This window comes from Chrysochloris asiatica, unplaced genomic scaffold, assembly GCF_000296735.1.
Source record: "Chrysochloris asiatica unplaced genomic scaffold, ChrAsi1.0 scaffold00037, whole genome shotgun sequence".
Lineage (NCBI taxonomy): Eukaryota > Metazoa > Chordata > Mammalia > Afrosoricida > Chrysochloridae > Chrysochloris > Chrysochloris asiatica.
Window position 1 is genome coordinate 8,378,395 of NW_006408555.1, and position 23,450 is coordinate 8,401,844.

At 41.2% G+C, this 23,450-nt stretch overlaps 1 protein-coding gene across 1 annotated transcript; it reads left to right on the plus strand.

Annotated features, from left to right (window-relative positions):
* The first annotated feature begins 8,120 nt into the window (after nt 1–8,120).
* Nucleotides 8,121–21,408, plus strand: CMC2 (C-x(9)-C motif containing 2). Its single transcript, XM_006860146.1, has 3 exons — nt 8,121–8,201; nt 17,603–17,674; nt 21,322–21,408. Exons 1-3 carry the CDS (start codon nt 8,121–8,123, stop codon nt 21,406–21,408), a joined length of 240 nt encoding a protein of 79 aa, XP_006860208.1.
* The last annotated feature ends 2,042 nt before the right edge of the window (nt 21,409–23,450 follow it).

Below are 23,450 nucleotides of genomic sequence, written 5' to 3' on the forward strand. Positions count from 1 at the left end.
CCCAATGAGATGGATCAGCCAGGTGGCATCATTGATGGCGTCAAGTGTGGCAGCAGTAGTGAGGTTGGCCCAGGATCGGACACTGTTTCGTTCTGCTGTGCATGGGGTCGCTATGAGTCGGTTCCGACTCGATGGCACCTGACAACAACAACAACTCTAGAATAACTACTTGGCCTGTGGTTAGGCTATGAATCTTGAAACAGGACCCCAGCTCCATCTGTAGACTATTTCTTGGCTGTATATGTGATTTGCTTTATAGCTTTCTGAGCAGTCACATTAGAAATAACCTATATACAATATTTCATAATTCCAGTATTAACTTGAGCCCCAGGAGGTGTTTGTTTATACATAAACAGCATCAGTAACAGCTTTCCTGTGCCTCAGCTACTCTCTGCAAAACCTAGTCTTAAACGTGTGTAAACTCAGCAACATTCGTCTATAAGGTACAAAACCGTTTCTTGGAACACTTAGCAGTAAATGTTAATGCCGCTCTATTTTGTAAAGTCAGCTCAGACATTTCACTAGTTGTGTGGTATTTATAACTTTGCTGACCTACAAATAAAAACTTCTAAGTTTACAACATCTAAACGCCTTAGTTAGATAATTTAGGGAAAAGGAGGAAAATGGTTTCTTATATCCAGAAAAAAGAATCTTAAAATTTCAGCAATATTCCCACATAACCCCATAGTAACCCTGTAATCTACTCCGTCATATATAGTTTTTTCTGTTCTGTGCATTTTGGATCATCCTCAGATTGAACCTGTTAGAGTCTGTACCAGTGCTTATAAATCTTGACGCAGTCTAGTGGGATCCATGTCAAAAGATCACAGTCCTTTTTCATAATCAACTTTTTGTTGAGATATTTGGTCAAGTGTTTTGATTAGCAAATGGGCAGCCAAAAGTGTTGCGCTTCCTTGTTCCAGCCATAAGTAGCTAGGAAAGGTCAACCTTTTCAATCACACAAGGGTTTTTGTGCTTTCTTTCTCTCAGTGTGTTTTTCAGTCTCTAGAGCAAGTTGTTGTTTTTGTCTAAAAAAAAAAACCCAATGATGACACCCAAGAATAACAGAGTAGCTGTGTCTTCATCCCCTGGACAGCCCACAAGTTGCTCTTTCAGGCAGTGTGGCGTAGTCAGTAGGAACACTGGTCTCTTACTCAGTGACATCTCTTTAGACTTCACAGTAGGAGTAGGTAGGGAAGAGTCATCATTTGAAAGGTTGGAGAAATAACTAATTTAATACCATTGCTTCCTGAAATTGAAGCATTAAAAAAACATTTTTTTGGAAGCACTATTAGTTTCCAATTTTCCCAGAACAGATTACTCAAACACTGAACATAAGAATTTTACCTTTATTAGTATTTGTATAAAAACATAATAATTGCAACAATATTATAAATTTATGGTACAGTCACAAAATGTAAAAAATGGATTCTCCATAGGACTGGGTTGGACTGCCCTATAGGTTCCAAGGCTGTAAATCTTTATGGAAGCAGACTGCCACTTCACTTTCCTGAGGAGCCATTGGTGGGTTTGAACTGCTGACCTTGTGGTTAGCAGCTAAACTCTTATTAAACAGAGCACCACAAAGTTTTGTAAAGAAACACCAAGTGGCATTAAAGTACATGGTTCTTCTCTGGGATTATACGTCTACTGGAGTGTGTTTTTAGACTGCTTATCCTTTTTCCTTTATTAGCGTTAATATTTTAGTTATTCCTTTTTTTAAAGTTTTTATTGTGAATTATGTGATAGTTTACATGGGAGAACATTATGTTTACATTCATCCTATTGTATGTTGTTTCATTGCAATGATTACATTCCCCTATATGCATCATCAACCAACCAAAGGGTATACCCTGCAAGCTGCCCCCACCCCCTCCCCCGGCCGATAGTCAGCACACAGTTCCTCTCCCTCCTTGAGTCTAGAGTCCCCAGCAGTTCCTCTCACCACGTCATCATCTCTGCTTCCATCTCTGCATCACTGCTTCTCTGGATAGGGTCCCGCACTTCACTTTTCTCCAAGCCTCCAAAATCAAACACTCCCCGCCTTTTGTTACAAAAGGTCTACCTTTACCTTTCCAACACTCACAGTCATTGACTTGATAGCAGTCATTCCTTATTGAACCACAAGACTCTTATCCCCATCACCTTTCATCAGCCCTGTCCGGACAGGTTGGAAACCATTCAGTGGAGAGTCTCCCTTTCCCTGTACCCTCTGGAACTAGGTTCCCTATGGAAAGCTTGTAAGCCAATCACTTCTTGCCTTTGTAGCCTCTCCATTTTGGGTTGTTGTTGTTATGTGCCGTGGAGTCGGTTCCAACTCCTAGCGACTCTGTACAGGTATTCCAAGGCTGGAAATCTTTACGGGAGCAGAAAGCCTCAACTTTCTCCCGCGGAACAGCTGGTAGTTTCGAACTGTTGACCAGGAGGTTCCCAGCCCGATTCGTAACCTGCTCCCGTAAAGATTAACAGCCTCGGAAACCCTGTGCAGGGTCGCTATAAGTCGGAACCGACTCCACGGCACACAACAACAACATCGGTACCAGAGCTCCTTCTCCATTTTTGGGTAGCCAATGTCTAAGTTGCCCATCCTTGTCGATCCTGTGTACCAAGGGGGTGGGAATGATCTTCACTGTAAAAATTTGTACCCTCCTTTGAGCTACTACATCGACAAGCATAGGTCACATTCATCCAATTGTAATGGATTACTCTTTTTTTTTTCCCTCTTCTGGTTATCCGTATTTTACTTTTAATTTATGTATTTTCTAAAATTATGCCACCTGGTGGTTGAAATCTGCTATATTATCCTGAAATGCTCTGGAGAATTGTAGGATGAAGCAGTGATTAGAATACCACTAAGTTTTATGCCTTTAATGAAAGTTTGTTGTTGTTGTGTGCCATGGAGTCGGTTCCAACTCCTAGGGACCCTGTACAGGGTTTCCGAGGCTGTAAATCTGTGTGGGAGCAGAAAGCCTCATCTGTCTCCCACAGAACAGCTGGTAGTTTCGAACCGCTGACCCTGAGGTTAGCAGCCCAATTCATAACCGCTTCTATGAATCTATTTCCCCAGCTTGCCCCCAGGTGAAATTTTAAAACTTGCTTGGCAGATATCAAACAGCAAATTTCTTCTTACAGGAAAATTTTGAAGAGTTTTCTGTAGCTCTCAGTGAAACCTGTATGTATTTGAGGAAGAGAGGTGGGGATGACAGCTGTCTCTCTGGATGAGGTTTGCCTTTGCAGTGTTGCTGATGTTCATAATTACTTTGGCATTGCCTTTTGTGAATTATTTTCAGTATCTCTATTGGTAGCAGGTGTTTATCCTTTGAGTGCTTGTTTTATTTTTACAAATGGCTTAAATCATTTCATTGTGAACTTAGATTTGGGAAGAATTAAGACTGCAGTGTGTGGGTATCCTTTATGACATCTGCAATTGACGGCACACTGACAGATAGCTTGTCTTCACACATCACCCGTTTCACTCTCAGACAGCTTCATGAAGATGATCTCTGGGAATGACTGGAAGATGCTACCTTGAATGTGTAATAGAAGTGAGATAAAAAGAAGAAACAAAGATGACATCTACTTCTGACTCCAGAAACATCACAGAATAAATGTGGTTTACCCTTTCCCCTTCTGTGACTGAGAGCATTTCACATTTTAAAATAATGCTTTACATGTTTCACACTCGCTGTTGCTGCTTCATATATCCCCACGTTATTTTAATCTCCGTGACGTGTCAGAGATACAGGTCAAGAGCTCCTTCCATTGATGAAAGAGGAGATTAGTTCTCAGATTAAGTCACCAAGGTGATATAATTTGTAAATAGTTAATCCACAACTTCTGCCTTCAGATCCACTTTTTCTTCCTTCAAGTTCATTGCTTATTATACGTTAATCATGCTGTTTCTTTTTTAAACTTTTTGTAAATTGAGGGAAGGTTTACAGACAAGCACGTCAATTTTACCTTCGTACGCTTTGCTTCTTCTCCATGACTGCAGTCCCCTCCATGCAACAACAGTTCTCCTACTTCCTCCCGGTTCTTCCTCTTTCCATACCACCTACCTTCCCATCCTTCGCAACTTTGTCCTTAGGGAAGTGTGGCCGTTTTATTTTGAATGATTGACCATTCATTCCATGGTGAGCACACCTTACTAGTGTTAATTGTCTTCCCATATATGTCTTTCTACTGCTTGACGGAAAATTGGGCCACAATGGGGAGTACTTTTCCCGACCTGAAGGGTGGTTGAAGGTCATAGTCTCAGGTTACTCCAGTCTCTTTCTGACTATATATATATGTTGTTGTTGTTTTTTTTAATTTGGGGTTTTGTCCCACATTTTCTTGCAGTCTGTCCAGGACCTTCTAACGTGAACTTTTTCAAAGCAGTTAGTAGGGGTAGTCATGTACCATGACTGTTCTTGTCTCGGAGCCTTGGTGACTGATGTTCACATGTTCCATCAGTCCCTGGGACTAATTGATTCTTCCACAGTTGTTGGAGAGACCAGTAGCTGCACTTTAGATGGTCACTCATGTGCTTTTAAAACCTCAGCCGCTACTCACCAAAGTAGGATGTAGAATATTGTCTTTGTGGACTGTGTTTGTCTGTTGACCATGGTGTCCTCTGAGACGGGGATCCTCAACCTCCAGGCCCAGCACCTCACTGCCATAAAATGTTTGATAATATCTATGTCGTTTTCATCATTTTGCCTGCTATATGTCCCTCTGCATTCATAGGTGTGTTTGCAGCAAAGGTAAATACCCGTGTACAATTACCCTTTTCAATCCTTTTATATTTGTGGGTATACTCCCACTCCCCCTCCCATACCCATTCAGCCTGTGTATCTGTCCATATATCTACCTACAAAACACTGTTGTTCCAAACCTGTGTGTATCACACTATTTCTCTCTAGCACCTTTGGCCCTTGCATACGCCTCTTTGCGTCTTCACCTGTCTTAATCATCTTCTGCCAACCTCCCTCACCTTGTTTAATGCCCTACCCATCACCTGAGTTAACATTAACAAACATCAACCCTCTAACCAGTGAATTAGTCTCCCTTCCCTCCCACCCCTGGAAACTATCAGAGAATGATTCTTTTAGCATGAAACATTTTCTTGACTTTTTATGATATTTGTCTGATGATTACAAATTTCTTTAATTTCTGAAAATGCCCTAATTTCACTGTCATATTTGAAGTACAGTTTTGCTGGATGTATGATTCTTGATTGGCAGTTTTTTCTTTCAGAGTTCTGTATATGTAATTCCATTGTCTTCATGCCTGCTGACAGATCAGAGTTTAGTCTTACTGGTTCTCTCTCTCTTTTTTTTTTTTAATGTTTTATTACTGGTTCTCTTTTGTCGATAACTTTTCGTTTTTTCTGAGCTGCTCTCAGTATTCATTCCTTGTCTTTGGTTTTGGAAAGTTTATTGTCATATGTCTTGATTTTCTGTTGGGATCTATCCTGTTTCGAATTTGTTCAGCTTCTTGTATGCATATTTTCTCATCTTTCATGATATTAGGGAACTTTTCTTCCAGCAACTCTTCAACAATTGTATAGTGTTTTGATACATTTTATAATCATTTTTAGGAATTCCTTCTCAGACATTCCCAAAGCCTGCCCATCTTCCAGTATGGAGTGTAGGTCTACTTCCAGCTCATATGCCTCAGTCACTTTATCTCGTTTCTGGACATGTGCAGATGTGGCCATCGGCTTCTGTTTTTTTGGCATCTTCAGGGGTTATCTGTGGCCTTAATACGCAGATGGGTATGTATTTTGGTATTTTTTATGCTTTCTGATTGCCTCCAGGTAGATGTGATCAGGAAATGGACTTCCCTTTTCACTCTTCTTCTTGAGGAATTTCAAGATACCACGGTTGGTCGTTTTGACGTAACTTAGGATTTAATTTTCGGCTTATTTCCTTTTTTGTCTGCTTGTCCCGCTCCACAATCCCAGTTAAGGCGTTTTTTTCTAGTTGTAAACAGTTCCGGGCCAGCTGTGGCTGTTTGGTTTTAATTGGAAACTGTCTCTTTAAATTTCTAGGCGATCATGCATAGTAGAACCCTCCGAGGGTGGGGCTGGGGTGTCCACTAGCTCAGGCACCCCTATAGTCACCCAAATGGAGGTGCACAGGCAGCAAGGAACCAGTGAACAGCTACCAAAATAGAAGAATGTCCACACCTTTATCTCCTCGGTTCTGCCAGGTGTCTGTGGCCACTCCAATCCTTCCCTCCACTTGCTCTCACCCAAGATGGCGGCTCCTGGAGCAGCTGAGCGTCCCGGACTAGAAAACAATGGATTTCTTGCTTCTGCCACAAATTCCCCAGCTGTAAGTCTTCCAGCCTTCTAAATATTCCTTTATATGTGGTTCAGAGTTCTGGGACCATCCCCTGAGCCTGCTTGATCGGGTATTCTGTGTTGTTGTTGGCGGAGCTCCTTTACTGCACTTCCACCCGATCCACCATCTTGTTTGTTCTCGGTTCAACTATTTTTAAAGGGAACCTACTTCATAGGTTTGTTGGAGGTTTGCAGACTTGTGCTTTGATTGGTTGGTTGGTTATGTGCTGTGGAGTCAGTTTCAACTCATAGTGACCCTTTGTAGGGTTTCCAAGGCTGTAGATTTTTACAGGAGCAGAAAGCCTCATCTTTCTCCCATGAAACAGCTGGGTCTTGAACTGCTGACCTTGAAGTTAGCAGCCCAACTCATTTAATAAATTATTTTCTAAACTATTAATGTTGATAGACAGCTTTTTTTCCCCCTTAAGGATTTAAAGATGTTTTAAAAATAAGAATATTTAATTTATCTTCAATTCATAAAAAAATAGGCTGAATTATGATAATGCCATTAGAACAGCTTTTTTAAATGATTGGAAAGTATGATTGTTTTTGTTGTTATTTGGTGCCTTCGAGCCTGTTCTGATTCATAGCGACCCTGTGCACAACAATATGAAACACCGCCTGGTCCTGCAGCATCTTAACAGTCATTGCTTTGTTTGAGCCCATTGTGGCTGCCACTGTGTCCATCCATCTTGTCATCTTCTGGCACTAGGTCTGACAGTGTTCTGCTGTTCCTAAGGTTTTCATTGGCTAAGCACTGAGAAGAGGTCCACCTTGTCTTCCTGCTCATTCTAGTCTGAAAGCTCTGCTGAAATCTGCCCAACACGGGTGACCCTGCTGGTATTTAAAATCATGCTGGTCTAGCTTCTAGCATCCCAGCAGCATGCAAGTCACCAGAGTCCAACAGACTGGCAGGTAAGTGGTGCCTTCTTGTCTGTTGTTGTTGTTAAGTGTCGTGGAGTCAGTTCTGACTCATAGTGACCATATATAAGGTTCCCAAGGAGTGCTTATCTTACAGGACCACACCAGGATTCCTTTTTTTCTTCTATATTATTTCGTGTAAATGGAATCCTGTTTTCACTGTAGTAATTATACTTTATGAATTTATCTACTAAATTTGGACTTTCAGAATTTTTTTTCACATCTGCTTCTTGTTTCACTTCACTGTTTAGATTTTGTCAACCAGATGTTAGGAAGAAAGGAGTCTAAATTAAGTCATACTAATGTGAGACTAATTAATGACCCTTCAGCCCTATCAGAGGAATATACACTATTTAAAAGGATTAATAGTTTCGTTCTCAAAATTGTTAGAGTTTCATTTGAATAGAATGGAATTGTAGTCAATTTCAGGAATGTGGGAAAGATATTTGAAGTCAGGATTATTAATATGAGGGGTTTCAAAAGTGCACAGACAAATGGAATTTAAAGGCGATGGAATTTCCTCACCAGCTTTTGGAAGGCACCTTGTACAGTCAAGTGGTTTTTGCTTGAGTAATTCTAGGACTAGGCCTCTAGAGGATTCCTCTTCTACTTCTGAACCTGCAGGCCCTTCAAACACGCCTGATAACTTGCTGAATATATGAAATCCTTGGATAATGAAACTGGTTCAAGTTTAATAACTTGCCTGAGGTCACCCAGTTGGTTAATGGTCAACATGCTTTTCTGATAAAGTTAAACACTGGATCTTATTGAAACTAATTTTAGTCTTGCTTACATACATTTATGCACATTCAAGACCCTCTTTCTTGTACCCACAGGTTCCTCTGCTGTGATTTGTCGGCTTCTCCTAAGGATGCATCCTGACCTGTCTCCACACTTGCACACTCAAGAGTGCAACACCTTGATTAACTTGCTAAAGGAATGTCACAGAAATGTAAGCATTGAGTAAAATGACCATAAAGCAAAAGCGAAACTTAAGTATAACAGACTAATATAAAATGTTTTCCTCCTGAGTGGAAGAGTATGAGAATGTCTTAATAACAGAACCTCGGAGCTTAGAAAAGATTTTTCAGAGAGCACCTCCTTTGTGATAGGTTAAAATCCAGCATGTTCACGTATTAGGGAACTTGAAATAGTATGTAATGGTTGGATTCCTTTTGCAGTGAAATGCTTTCCCCTTCCTAATTATAGGGAGCTAGAATACTTATATTCCACTCTGACTCTTCTCAGCATAATACAATTATTCTAAGATCGTCTTTAATGGCTACTATTCTTAATTTAAAGGAAATGGAAATATTTTATATAATTAGATGTTAACCAGATCTAATTTATGATTGGCTTAAGTTGACAGATTTACTTATTAGTGGACTAGAAATCAAGTGCCATAGTTATAACCAGAATAGAAAAGAGGCCCTTAATTAGAAAGCATTAAATCAGACTGATAATTTTATACATATGAAACCGTTTGCTTCTCTGCCCTCTACCCCAGATTTTTTTGTCATGACTTGATTATTTTAGGAAGCATTTATGGTTGTCTTTAACTTTGCATGATGCATTGTAGTTTTTCTCATGGTATCTATAAGCTGTAATGAGTCCTGGGTGGCACTTTAGGATAAGCACTGGACTGGTAACCACAATCTTGGTAGTTCAAAACCATTTGCTGTTCTTGGAAACCCTATACAGAGTCACTGAATCAGAACTGGCTAGATGGCACATAACCAACCAACCACCAGTGGTATCAAATTACAACAATAGTAGTGGTGGTGTACCTTGGAGTTGGTTCGGACTTCTGGCAACCCTGCATAGGCTGTCAGTCATTACGGGAGCAGAAAGCCTTGTCCTTCTTCTCCGGAATGGGTGGTAGTTTCAAACTACTGACTCATAGCCCACTATGCTACCATAGTAATAACCAATGTGTAAGGAGTAAAACTTAAAGACCAAAAATAAGGTAATAAAAATACCACTGTCCAGTGAAGTCCATTTTTACTGGATCAAAGAATGTTGATGACAGCAATAAACTTTAGGCAAACTATGTGCCCCATACATTTAGATCACATACTGAGAACTGTTCTAAACAGTCCCTTCCCTCCATCCTCAAATGACCCAACTGAAAAATGAGCCTGACCAAATAAGTAAGACACAACTGTGGGTTTTTAAAGGGAAAAACATAAAATGTTTCCGTTTTTAAGAACAGTAAGTGATTATTTGTGTGACAGAATAGTAGGGGCCTTCAAAAAGGTAATTGAAAAATGGGTTAGAAGATAATGAGATTTTCCCACTCACTTTTTGAAGCCCCATCATATTTCATTGATATATAGTCAGTGGAAAAGGGAAAGATCTTCTGGAAGAAAGCAGTAGAGTAGGGAGAAGGACATTCAGAAATAACATTTCAGTCTTATCTGAGGATGTGGACAGTATGGACTTAGGGAAGTGTGTGGTGTAGTTCATAATACTAGATACAAGTAAGGATATCAGCATTTCATATTTATTTCCAAAGCCAGAATGTTTAAATCATTGCTTTTACTTAATCATCGATTACATTTTTATGTTTATAATATTGTATTTTGGTTAATAACAAGTATAATTTACATATAATAAAATGCATCTTTTTAAGTGTAGTTTGAGCGTTGTCACGTGGAAACACGCATTTAGAAACCATCACAGTTGATACCTTAGACATCTGTATTATATCACAAGAGGAAGACCCCCAATGAGATGGATTGGCCAAGTGGCAGCATTGATGGACTCAAGCATGACAACAGTAGTGACGTTGGGCCAGGATCGGGCAGTGTTTCGTTCTGCTGTGCATAAGGACACTGTGAGTCGGTCATGATTCAGTGTCACCTAACAACAACAACATACTCAAGGTCGCATTTTGGCTTCATGGACTTGTTTTAATATGCTTCATCTTCATCCTGAACTTGCATATGAGCAGTTGATGATCTATTGTGTAGTTGGCCCCCTGAGTAGGTTTTGGCTGGTGATATTGAGCTTCTGCTTCATCTCTTCTCACAGATGGAGTCAATTTGATTCCTGAGTATTTCTTGTGGCAAGGTTCAGATGCAGAGTCATTGTTTTATGTTGTTGATAAAAGAAAGGTATTTGAAATGAAGAAGTCATTGGTCTTGCAAATTTCTGTCATGGGATCTTCAGAATAATTTCTTTCACCAAGACCATGTTTTTCAACTAACAATCCCTCTTTGTTGCCAACTGTTGCATTCTAATCATCAGTAATTATCAATGCATCTTGATTGCATGTTTGATCAGTTTCATACTGAAGATGGTTGTTGTTGTTGTTAAGCGCTGTCGAGCTGGATCCGACCTATAGTGACACTGCATAGGGTTTCTGAGAAGCAGCTGTTGAGTTTGAATCACTGATGTTGTAGTTCAAACCAACCTTGCGATCGAGTGCTTGTCATATAGCACCATACTTGGAGGATAAAGGCTGTACATTTTTTCCTAGAAAATTTCATTGCCTTCAGTGGTTTTTAATCTTTATCCTGTCTCAGATTTCTCTCCTGAGTTCTAAATCTGTTTATCTCAGCTATATACTGGACTTGACTGTTGTACAGATAACCTCAGCATGTCCCGACACAAATTTATCTTACCTGTTTTTAAACACCTTCGCCTCCTATCTTAGTGAATAACACTTGCCTGTCGGAGCCAGAAACCAGCATTTTCTTTAATTCCTCCATCTCCCTCCCTTCTGTCATGTGAACAGTCCCCGAGTTTCCGAGTCGGTTGTTCTCCACTGCCAGTGTCACTAATGTAGCCTCTTCCCACATTCTCTTCGTAGGGCCCCTTATTACTGACAGCTGGTCTCTGCCCTAGTGTACTTACCACGCTGCATCCAGAATGGTGTTTCCAAAATAACTTTAATTATTCTTCCCCATCTATGGTTTTCTTTGCCTGTAGAATAAAATGTACATTTTTTCACTTGTGTTTCAAGGCCGTCCCCATTGAAGTCCTCAGCTTCACCTCTTCCCCATGCTCCTCCACGCCATCCATCCCTGTGTGCTCTTCTCTGAAGCTGTGCTGGTGGACCTTTTCATTCCTGGAGTGTGCTATTTTCTCTCTTTAACCTTTGCCCTTGCTCTTTCCTTTGAGAACATTCTCATTGTCTCCACTCCTCATTTGCTAAGCCAGGTGGTTTTCATCCTTCGGGTTTCGCTTCCTTTTCTCCTTTCCTGGCCTAGATTCTCTGTACACAGCCCCTTTGCAGCAGTAGCTCCGTGTACTTGCACTCACATAATGCATTTCCTGCTTGATGACTGTTGTTCTTGCACATTTGGTGTTAGGATTCCTTTACACTCTTAAAAATCATTGAGGGCCTGGTGTGAGTCCATCCTGCGTGGCTGTTTTCCGTACCAGTAGCCGGTTGTCCCCACCCTTCTTTACCACCCAAGTACCTACCACCACCCCATGGAAGATTCCATGGATGTGGATGGGAGCCCTCTGAGGCCCGAAACTGTCTTTTCAACTGTGAACGAAAAGCCAACAAAGATTATCACGTTCAGTAGGAGAAGGATGAAAATGAGCACCAATTATAGTTAAGACTGGTCAATTTAGGGAGTGGTGCAAAGGGTGAATTAATTGCACAGTGTTGAAGCAGAGGCAGCGAATTATGAAGGTAATCCAGTTGGCACCTTTGAAAATGTCTGTATATAGCCAACACATCTCCCTTAGGGCCTTTGAAATAACGCCATGTGTGGTTAGTTAGGGTTGAAGTGTGGCTTAGGGCCTGTGCAGATTAGTGGACAGCACTTAGTAGCTGTGGAGGAAGATGCAGAGTCAGATGATGAAAAGGAGAAGGATGTGAAACTTTTAAGTACCTCAGGGAAGCCATCTGCCCCAGCAAGTGGTACCAGGGTTCCACAGCAAAAATACAACTTGCTGCAAATGAAGAAGATGACAAAGATGATGACAATTTTGATGATGATAAAACCAAAGAAAAAGTCTCAGTGAAGAAACCTGTGCAGGATATTCCAGCCAAAAACGCACAAAAATCAAACCAGAATGGGAAAGACTCAAAACCATCCATTCAAAGATCAGAAGGTCAGAAATTCTTCAAAAAACAGGAAAAAAAACTCCTAAGACACCAAAAGGACCTAGTTCTGTAGAAGATATTAAAGCAAAAATGCAAGCTAGTATAGAAAAAGCAGACTGAACAGCCCTGGGCATTACTGGTAAAGTAAGCCCAAAGATGGGGAGAGGAAAAGGAGAGAAACATACAGTCCATCCTGAGTATCATCAACAATCCAGACTGAAGCCTTCTGCTTTAATCTCAGTCCTTTTTCCTGACTAGCCACCCACCCACACCCCCTTGTAGGCTGCAGACAGTCTCAGTCTTGATTTCCTAAAGCACTTGGTTTCGACTCTTGGGAGTCAGTGAACGTATTCTGCTCTCTATTGCTTGTGCATTACCTCACCTTCTTGACCATGTTTTATAAACTTTGTATCTCCCTACCTGTTCAATAAATATTAGTATAAAACAATCATTGTGGACCTTAAAGAGTGTTAGTATATGTTATAGCTATCAATATATACTATATTAAAAACGAAAGCAGGTTAAAAACGTAGACTTGCTTAAAATTGCAATAAGAAACTTTATTATACGATGGTGGTGGTGGCTTGCCATGGAGTCAGTTCCACCGACTGATAGCAACTCTGTGTAGGGTTTCTGAGGCTGTAAATATTTGTAGAGCAGAAAGCCTCATCTTTCTCCCATGGAACGGCTGAAGGATTCAAACTGCTGACCTTGCAGTTATCAGCCCAGCTCGTGACCCACTACGCTACCAGGACTCATTTATTACAAGATAAAATCGTTATTTTTCTTTAAAATATCTTTAGAAAGTGGAAACAGTGGCTTTGCCTGTGCATTTTGCAGTTCTTGCGCATGTCTGACTTAATGCTGCTGGATTCTCACAACCGCCCCATTTGGTCTTTTGCTTCTGGAAAATCCCTGTGTCCTTGAGCGAGAATGAAAGTGAGGGAGCCATGTGAATGAGGCCTTTGTATTATGAGGAAAAGAGTTTTGACGTTGTGGACTCCCCAGATTACACTTTGAGAACTCTAGCTTTGTGAACATCATGTGTTCATGAAAGATCCAGGTCTCCCTTGGCAGCTGGTGTTTCTCTACTGTCTAGGGCAGTGTCCTCCATGTAGAGGGTGTTTGGAAATCTGTTGATTGAGTCCTTTCTTCATTGGCTTGCTCAGTTTGTTCTCTAGAAATAGGCATCAGGTGCTAGAGACCGTGTGTGTAAGAGAGGATTGCCCTCTACACGTGTGTCTATGGCCCACTCCAGTCAGGCATTTTGGGTTCAGTGTTTTTCATGTAGTGTCCCAAGAGTGTAATTCTGACTTAGGCTTTGTGTTGAGGAAATCCCACTGCCTGCCATCGAGTTGATTCTGCCTGACAGTGACTGTAAGGCAGAGTGGAACTGCCCCATAACATTTCCAAGGCTGTTTGTCTTTAAAGAAGCAGTCTACTATGTATTTCTCCCATGGAGCTGCTAGTGGTTTTCAATTGCTGAACTTTGGTTACCAGTCTAACACTTAAACCACTGTACCACCAGGGGATTTTAGAATAAAAAATCTTAGATTTGTAAAAATAACAAACCTAGATATACATGTGGGATGATAAAATATAATGTAAGCTAAACTAGGAAATGTTGCTTTTTTTACAGCCTTGTTGTTGTTGTTGTGTGCCATTGAGTTGGTTCCAACCCATAGCAACCCTATATAGGGTTTCCAAGGAGCAGCTGGTGAGCTTGAACTGCTGACCTTGCAGTTCAAACGGCTTTGCAGTCTAGCACATCAACCCACAGTGCCATACCAGGCCTTACAGCCTAGAAGTCTGACTATTTCTGTTTCTTCATGGTGTGGCACTGTGGGTTAAAGCACTGGACATGGAAGCCCTATACAACGTTGCTATGAGTCAAAATCGACTCGAAGACAGTTCAAAACAATAATGTAAGGTTTGTGAAAATACATAGTCCTTATTTATTTGTTGCTAAGCAGTTTGTAAAAAATGCATACTAAATATTTATCCTGGAAAAAGTAATCTGTAAGTCATCAGTAATATATCTTAGTGTATCTTAACTGCTTGCCAGAAAAACCCACCATTTTTTCATGTGGATCAAATATATATATAAAGTGGCAGTGAAAGAATTGTATGCGGTATGTCCTCCTAATTACGTGTTGTCTGGTTTCCATGAAAGCCTTAATTTCAAAGAAAAGGAAAAGACGTGTTTATTATTACAACTACAGCTTGAGTGTTTATGGCATGTCATTACAGAGATTGCCACGTTATCTGAACCACCCTTAAAAATGGTGACATGCAAACCCACTATACATGAAAAGCTCATGGTCTTTAGCTATCTTCATCTTAACCGGCCTGCTCCATTCATAGTTTATTCACAGGACCTAAAACAGCTAGGGAATTTTTTTTGTTTTTTACACAAAGCAGACTTTGAACTTTAGACACAGATTTCCTTATATTGTGGATTAATGAATGCACTACCTCCAGGGAGCCCAGGTCACTCAGTAGTTCAAGCCCTGGACTGCTTAGCAAATCCTTGACGTTCAAGCCCCACAGCTGCTCTGTGGGAGAAAGCTATGGCAGTGTGCTTCCTTCCGTGAAGGTTTACAGCCTTGGCCACGCTGTGAGGCAGCTCCCCTCTGTCCTAGAGGTGTGCTCTGAGTCAGAATTAACTTAACAGTTGGTGGGATATTTCTGGTATATTTTGAATGGGGGCAAATGAGAACTAACTCTGCTGCCAAGCATTTATTAAATAGTTTTTCTATGGGAAAGAATGTTTGCTAGTGAAGTTACTATTTGTTCATTAATAATGTGGCCACACTGCAGTTTGACCCCACTCCTTGTAACTGAGAAAGAGTTGTGCTGTGATTTTAATGTACCCTTTAACAAATGTGTGCGACTAGTGAGGTGACTGCTGGCATTATTGGGCTCCCCTTTATCCAGGAGAAAGTCTTTTTACTTTTCATTTCTACTTATAGAGCATTTACAACTCCTTGTTAGGAAGAACGAGGTCCTGGGATGTTGTTGTTGTTAAGTACCGTGGAGTTGGTTCCGACTCATAGCGACCCTGCACAGGGTTTCCGAGGCTGTAAATCTTTACAGGAGCAGAAAGTCTCATTTTTTTCTCCCACGGAACCGCTCTTGATTCGTAACCAGTACGCTAAGGACCAAATAGTGCAGCAGCTGTGAATCAGTTCTTTTCTGTCACAGTAAGTCAGAATCAGCTTGATGGCTGTAAATTTGGTTTGGGTTTGGGTAACCTAAAAGATACTGCAGAAGGTAGGTCTGGAAGTCTGCTTCTGTTGAGATTATAGTCAAGAAAACCTGATGGACCTGTGGGGTGTATCTTTTGGTTATTTGATGATGCACGGAGGCGATTTTAATCATTGCAAAGAATTGAAATATGATAGGATGCATGTTAAGCTGAAGTGGGACAGAGGCAAATAATGACGTATGCAAAACCTTGGAACAACAGGGCTCTGGGATACAGCGATTGAGACGTGGTTTGAATGGGGAAAAGGGGGAAATAATGTTAAGATGCTTGGGTGTCTGTTGAATCTAGGTTCCCTGGCATACCGCTATAAAATAGACACTGGAGGGGGAGAGAAAGGAAACGACAGAAATACCACTATAGAAAGCTTGTCAATCCACCTTCTGCCTAAAACTGATGGGAATACCTAAAATGGGGATACAACGTGCTCAGTAAAGAAGGCTTCCTGCAGAGCCTCTACATTACACAAGACCACAGGTGGAATCCTGAACAGCATCCAGAATCTTTTGAGGGGAAATTTCCACTTGAAAGGACAAGCAGACCAGCCTGGAGTGGCCAGAACAGAAGATATTTCCTGAAAGAAAGACTGACAGGAAAAATACAAAACAATATAGGCAGGATGACTGATTACTACAAGAACAAACAAGTGGCTTGCCCAGGAGACATCAAGGCAAGTGGTCAGGCCCCCCTCAAGGTAAACCCCCTTCTAAGACTAAGACTCAATGGGAATGCATGCTCAACATGCATTGGTGACCACGTTCGTCACCGATAAGGGGAAGTGAGGGAAAAATAGCAATGAAGCTGCGAGTTAAGCCCTACAATGCTAAATAGAGTCCTGCGAACCCGGATGGAGACCTAGTTGGCCAGCAGTGTGGCAAGACCTGGGGACTCTTGGACCTAGAGTCAGCAACATAGCCACAGAGGACTAGAGTGGAGAGTGAAGCATCCAGCTGATAAGAAGAGAGGGCACATGCATAAATACACCCACACTTGCATATAATATCCACTTGACACTGGCTTCAATGGCTGGATGATCAGAGCTCAAATAGAAGAAGAAAGAAGAGGGGAAAAAAGAATAATCTGATATAATTTGATGAACTTTACATACACCTATAGAAGCAGTAGCTCAAAAGAGTGAACAAATTTTCACAGTGAGGATCATTCCCACCTCCTCCGCACACGGAGAGGACAGGGATAGGCAACTTGGACATTGGCTACCCAGAATGGGGGTGCTACAGAGGCAAGAAGTGACTGGCTTACAAGCTTTCAAGAGGGAACCTAGATCCAGAGGGCATGAAGCAAGGTAGACTCTCCACTGAGTAGTATCCATTCTGCCTAGTCAGGGCTGATGAAAGGAGAGGCAGATAGGTCTCTTGTGATGCAATAGCAAATAATTGTTATCAGGACTGATTGTAAGGGCTGGAAATGTAAAGGTAGACGTTTTGGGGCAAAGGGAGGGGAGTGATTAACCTTGCAGTCTAGGAGGGGAGGTCCCTGGGACCATCAAAGGAGAAGAGTGAAAAATGCAATCCTTCCCAGAGAAGCAGTGATGCCAGGAATGGAGGCAGAGACGATGATGTGAGGAGATGGAGCAGCTGGAGACTTTGGACCCAGAGAGGGAGAAGGAGGGGCTGTGTGCTGAAGACCAGGGGGCAGGCTTGTAGGGTATACCCTTTGGTTGATGGATGATGCATGGAAGGGATTGTAACCATGGCAAGGAAACAATATACAACGGGATCAATGTGAAGCTGATGTCTTCCCATGTGAACCATCACATAATTCACAATAAAGCATTAAAAAAAATCCGATGGAGCAGTTTTGCTCTGAAACATGGGATCACCCTGAGTTTGAATCATTTCAAGAAAGCTAACAATAATACATGTGATTTAGCTATCATTTATATATTATCAAGGTGAGTGTCACATTGATTTTGTTTCTGTAGGAGTAAGTGAAATAAATTCTGTGTGTCAGAGACCTTAGCATTATATGGCATGAAATAGTGAACTCCCTTTTTCCCTTTTAGCACAGCATTCTGAAATTTTTTGGTCATTGCAATGATCTTGATCGGGAGATGAGAAAATGCCTGAAGAATGAGGTAAGAATTGAGTCAGAGATTGGATGTACAATCCTAACATGTCGACATAGCTAGGTTCCAAAGACCAGGTGGTTAGATGTGAAAATCAGCATTATGTGACTATGGACGATGACTACATCAGATCACAAAATGGAGAATGACTACATCATTCCATGACTGCCAAATGACATCATCATTCTATAGCTGTCAAATGGAAAACGATTGTATCATCACATGACTGCCAAATGACGTCATTCTATAGCTGTCAAATGAAGAATGATTACATCATCACATGACTGCCAAATGACATCATTCTATAGCTGTCAAACCTCTGAGAACCGTGGCCTAGCCAAGGTGACATGTAACCATCACAGCCAGCATTACTCTCACCTAGCATCTCGGTATTCTTCACTGCCAGATGTATGTCATTAATGTACAAAATAATCAGATGGTCATTTTTCTTACTATTGTTGTGAACTATAGAACAGCACATTTTAGAGGCATAATAGATATTGTTACCATCATTAAGTTTTCTCTAAGTTTCCGTATAACGGAGAAGATTGACTCAGGATGTGCTTCTCCTCTTCTTGTTGTTAAGTGCCGTTGAGTCAGTTCCTACCCTGTGTAGGGTTCCTGAGGAGCAACTGGTGAGTTTGAACCACTGATGTTTTGTTTCACATTGAACTGATTGCCCTTGCTTATCCTACAGTGCCACACCAGGTGGTGGTGGTGTCCGTGGTGTTGGTTGTTGGTTCTGACACATAGTGACCTTGCGTAGGGTTCTGAGGCTGTAAATCTTTACAGGAGCAGAAAGCCTCATCTTTCTCTTGTGGAACAGCTGGTAGTTTCGAACTGCTGACCCTGAGGTTAGCAACCTGACTTGTAACCACTACACTACCAGAGCTCTAAAACCAGGAGAGAGGACAGCTTCCTCTGGGGATAGATAGTCCTGTAACATTGCTGTCTATTGGTCATGCACATAAGTGAAAACAACTTCCTAATAGTCACTGCAACTCATCTGGATGAGTTTTCAGGTTTGGAAGTTTGAATACTCTTATCAGCTCACTGTTAGCTATGGACAAGGTGCTGAAACTATGACTTGGACTTGGTCAAGTAGCTAAAGGCATGGTATTTGTCCAAGTCTTGCTAACCAAGCAGAGTGCATATTTAAGATTTTGAAAAGAAGTTAATTCCATTTCTGTTTTGTATATCAGATTTTTAATTTAATCATTTTAAATATATAACTACTGAAAAATTTGCCTTCAAATCTTTGCTATTGGAACTCTTTGTCCTCTATTATGCTTCCTATTAAAAGGCATTTTAATATGGGTGCCACTTTTATTGTATGTATTTTTCAGTGTGTGGTCTCTTTTCAAGGTGACACTTATTTACTGATTGAAGAACTTTGTATAGTCCTGAGTTAGGGGAAGTGCTTTTCTCTGTGTACATAAATGTGTATATGCGTTAGTGTTTTAAACTAATTTTTAAAGTACTTTTGGCCTTGAATCTAAAAGCTGGCTTATTTGGAAACTAAACCTAGGGCAATGTACTATTTTTAAAATAAACTTGTGCAAAAGTAAAGTATGTGCTGTTTTATTTGGTGGTGGTGGTAAGTGCCATCAAGGCAGTTCCACCTCATAGTGACCCTGTATAGGGTCTGTGTCTGAGAAGCAGCTAGGGAACTGGGACTGTTTACCTTGCGCTTCAAGCCGAGCTTACCTGCAGTGCCACACCAGGTGTAGCTGTTCCTTTTCTTTCACATCCTTCCCCTTGTATAAGATGCCGTTTCTACTGAGTTCGGTAATTGTGCCATTCTTTGGATGATTCGATTTTCAGGTGATATTTTCTTCTCTGGTCTTTCTGATCTTTGGTAGTTTCTGTTTGGTAGGATCTTGTGGGTATTTTTCTAGTTTTGGCTACATTTGTTTTCATGAAAGTTTTTGTTCCCTCCTTGACGTAGTTTCTAAGCCCTGTATGTGGTTTTTCTGTGGTTTCATTGCCTGATTTTCTGCATGGTCTTTTATCCTCGAATTCTCTGAACCTGTACTTGTTGCTTCTAACGTTTTCTAGTTTATTACCATTTATTGCTTACAATGCTCTCCTCCTACCATTTCCTTCCTGTGTCCTTGGAGTAGTTCATTCTGTGAAACTTTGAGAAGCGACTCCCCCGTTCTGTTGGAGCCCCTCTCTGCTCCTGTGCCACTGCTTTGTTTCTTTTTATTGAGGTAAATACTAACAGTGCGGTATCCTCTTAGTGATTTATTTAGGTTAGCTTCCTGGTCTACCAGTTTACCTTCAGTGTTTGGAACTTTACAATTAATCTTACATTCAACCCTCTCCGCCCATTAATTCAGGGGCCACCTCAACTCTTGTCATAAATATAAAACGCATGTTTTAATGTAGGCCATACTTCGTTCTGGAGTTCTGCTACGGCACTGCGGGTTAATGGGCTGGACTGCAAGGTTGGTTTGAACTATAAGGTCAGTGGTTCAGGCTCATTAGCCACTCCTTGGGAACTTTATACAGGCTTGCTATGCATAGGAACCGACTCGACAGCACTTAACACCAACAAACAATACTTTGTCCTAGTGTGGCACTGTAGGATAAGCACTGGACTGTTACAATCAGAAGGTCGGCAGTTCAAGCCCACCAGCTGCCCCTGGGAAACCCTATACAAGGGTGCTAGGCGTCAGAACTGACTTGACAGCACTAAGCGACAACAGTAACAACTTACTCATTTGGCCAAATAGCTTATTTTATTGACCTGGCTGATACAAAGTCAGATATTAGAATTCTAGAATCACACTTTTAGACCTAGAAAATGTCTTAAAGATGATCTAGTGTAACTTCTTACATTTGAGGCTAGTGGCCCAGAAGAATGAAGTAACTGTGAGTCCTGAGTCTCCACAACCATCCGTGTCAGGGGCAAGAGGGAGGACAGGACCGTCTAGTCATCAGCTCCATGTTTTCTTGTGATTTATAACCTATGGTCAGATTAGAATACTCAGGTGACAACTTTTCAGGTAAAAACCGCATTCACATGCAACTGATTATACTGACGGGAATTTAGGAGAATCGGTTTGATGAGCACTCATGGTAATCAAGCAAAACAGAAACCTTGGGACGTTCACTTGACCACAGGCTTCCATGTGAGTCAATAAGGTAATATGATTGCTAAGATCCAGATATTCTTTTGGGTAATATTTTATAGAAACATAATGTATATAGCTCATAAACAGTAGGAGTATTCTAGTCCACGTGTGTCAGATTACAGATAGAGCACTGTGTTTAATTCTGGTTGTGATCGTTTTATAAGGAATATTGATACTGAAGTGCTTGATAAACTAAAAGGCACTTTATGGATTAGAATGTAGAAGCCATGGTCTGTGGGACAGTTGTGGGAACCTGCACTATTCAGCCTAAAGAGGAGTAAGCCAACAGAGTGTGGCTGAGTATATGACCAGATGTTTGCAAGACGATTGCAGGCAAAACCAACTCGAGGGCAGTAGAAGAAGTTACAGGGAGACAGTGTTTGGTTTTGCATAAAGAACACAAGAATTTTGTCAAAAACGTTTTTATTTTGCACATGTGTCTAAGTATTTAATCTTGACTCATATAAATAGTGTCATAATCTGGTGATTGGTCTCTCTTCCCCTTTTATTTTCCAGTATGCAGAAAAAAGGACCAAAAGCAGGGAGCGTGGCAACACAATGCGGAAACGACTGCTCAATCCTCCTGAGGAGTCTGGGAAATGAATTAGGTTCCATGGAGGCCTTGGCTCAGAGAAGATGTAAAGACTCTTGGTTGATAGTTGAAATAATCCTATTTCAGTTGATCTCAATGATTCTTTGACTGGAAAGTGTGACCCACTTTTGCATTTGAAGAAATGGATTCTGAGTATTTGTTGAATAGATCCGTTAGTAGGAGTCTGTCTCCCCACTGCCAGCATGTTCCCTTCTCTTTATCTACAACCAGCTAATATTGAGCAACTTATCTTCCTCAATAAAATAATTTATTTTACTCATATTTTCTCCTATCTTTTATATTCTCCTGGAAATGGACAAGATATTGTTGTCCTGGTATTGCACTGTAAGATAAGTACTGAACTGCTAACCACAAGGTTGGTGGTTCAGATCCACCAGCCGCTCCTTGGAAATCCTACCCTATACAGGGTTGCTGTGAGTTAGAACCAATTTGATAGCGCTTAACAACAACATTGGAGTCCTGGTGTGGCGCTGTGGGTTAATGCACCAGACTGCAAAGCCGTTTGAACTTCAAGGTCGGTGGTTCAAGCTCACCAGCTGCTCCTCAGAAACCCTATACAGGGTCGCTATCGGTCAGAATAGACTCAACAGCACTTAACAACAACAGCAACAACATTATGCCTGTCTTTTTTCACAGTGTGGAGATTCTGGAACTGAAAAGTTGAACCATGACATGGGGCAAAGAATTATGGGGAAGTCCATATTAACTATATGAAAATGTTCCAATTTTATTGTTTTAAATAGAGCTATTTTTGCAAGGATTAAATATTTGTAATTAACATTGATAAAATTGCATCTTGGTTTAAGATTTTAATCTTAACAGCCTTTTCTTCCTCTCTTGGTTAAATGTGTCACCGTAGGTGTCTATTCACTCCTGGCCTTGAACTTGGTCCAGCGTGTCTCTACTTTGCCTTGGTGTCGGGCTCTTCACCCCAGCCTTATTTCTAGCAGTCTTCTCATCAGTTTTTCTCCTGCCAGTTGTTTCTAATTCTGTGAGGATCTGGAAGTCAGCAACCTCCAGCCCTGGCCACTGCAGGGCCTTGGTCTCCTTGTCATAAGGTGTTCCAGAACAGATTGCAGTGGAAATCTTTATGTAATGCCCAGCACGAGGCCTTGCTGGTGTTGTCATTTAACAATTGACCTATTATAGCAGGTATTCAAGGGGCTTGTCATGTGCTCAGCAAGGTTGTTAGAGGATAACAGACATTGGATAAAGTGAAAAGGGAAGAGCAGAATTAACTCTAAGGTCCCTTCCAAGACTGAGATTTAATGGACATTTATTCAGGCCCTCTGAATGTTAGGCAGTTTCAGACAGAAGGATTTTTTCCTTTAAAAGCTGTTGAAACTGACAAGTAGACTGTTAGAGTCCTAAGTGCCATGATTAGGTTGTTGTCGTAAATAGAAAACAGAAAGGATCATCTATGCCTAGCCTTCAGAAAGAAGGGAGCATTCTAAGAAATTTCCTTAGATAAGGTGACCTTTGTCAAACACAGTGAAAATAGAATACCTTCTGAGGAACTTGTGGTTTAGCTTGAATGGAATACAGAAGTTGGTGGTATAGGAAGACCACAAGTGGCTTGGGATTCTGTTGGAATTACATTTTCAGTGCTGTGATGACCAGTTGCAGATTTTAATATGGTGGTTAGGGACTTCAAGAGAGATGAGTACTATCAAGAAGATAAAACGTTGGTCACCTCATGCAAAGCACTCCAGGCTCTTTGCTGGTTCCCTTTGACTTCAGTTTTGAAAGGGGTTCTTTTGATGGGTGCTGACTTTTCCTGCCTCGATGACTCTGGGTGTTGGCAATGCCCTCTGGATTAAGTGTGGAGGCCTGTTGGCCCTGAGCTTCATCTCCACCTCCCAGGCCCACTCTGATGGCTTCCCCTTCAGCTTTGGGTGACCTCATTCTACTAGTCCATGTGTGTAGTTACCCTGCCTTGTCTGCCCCAGTAGGCCATATTCATCTGCCTCTTGGACATGGCAGCCCTGCCCCCTCAGCTTTGGGTTGTGGCCCAGTCCTCCTGGCACACCTT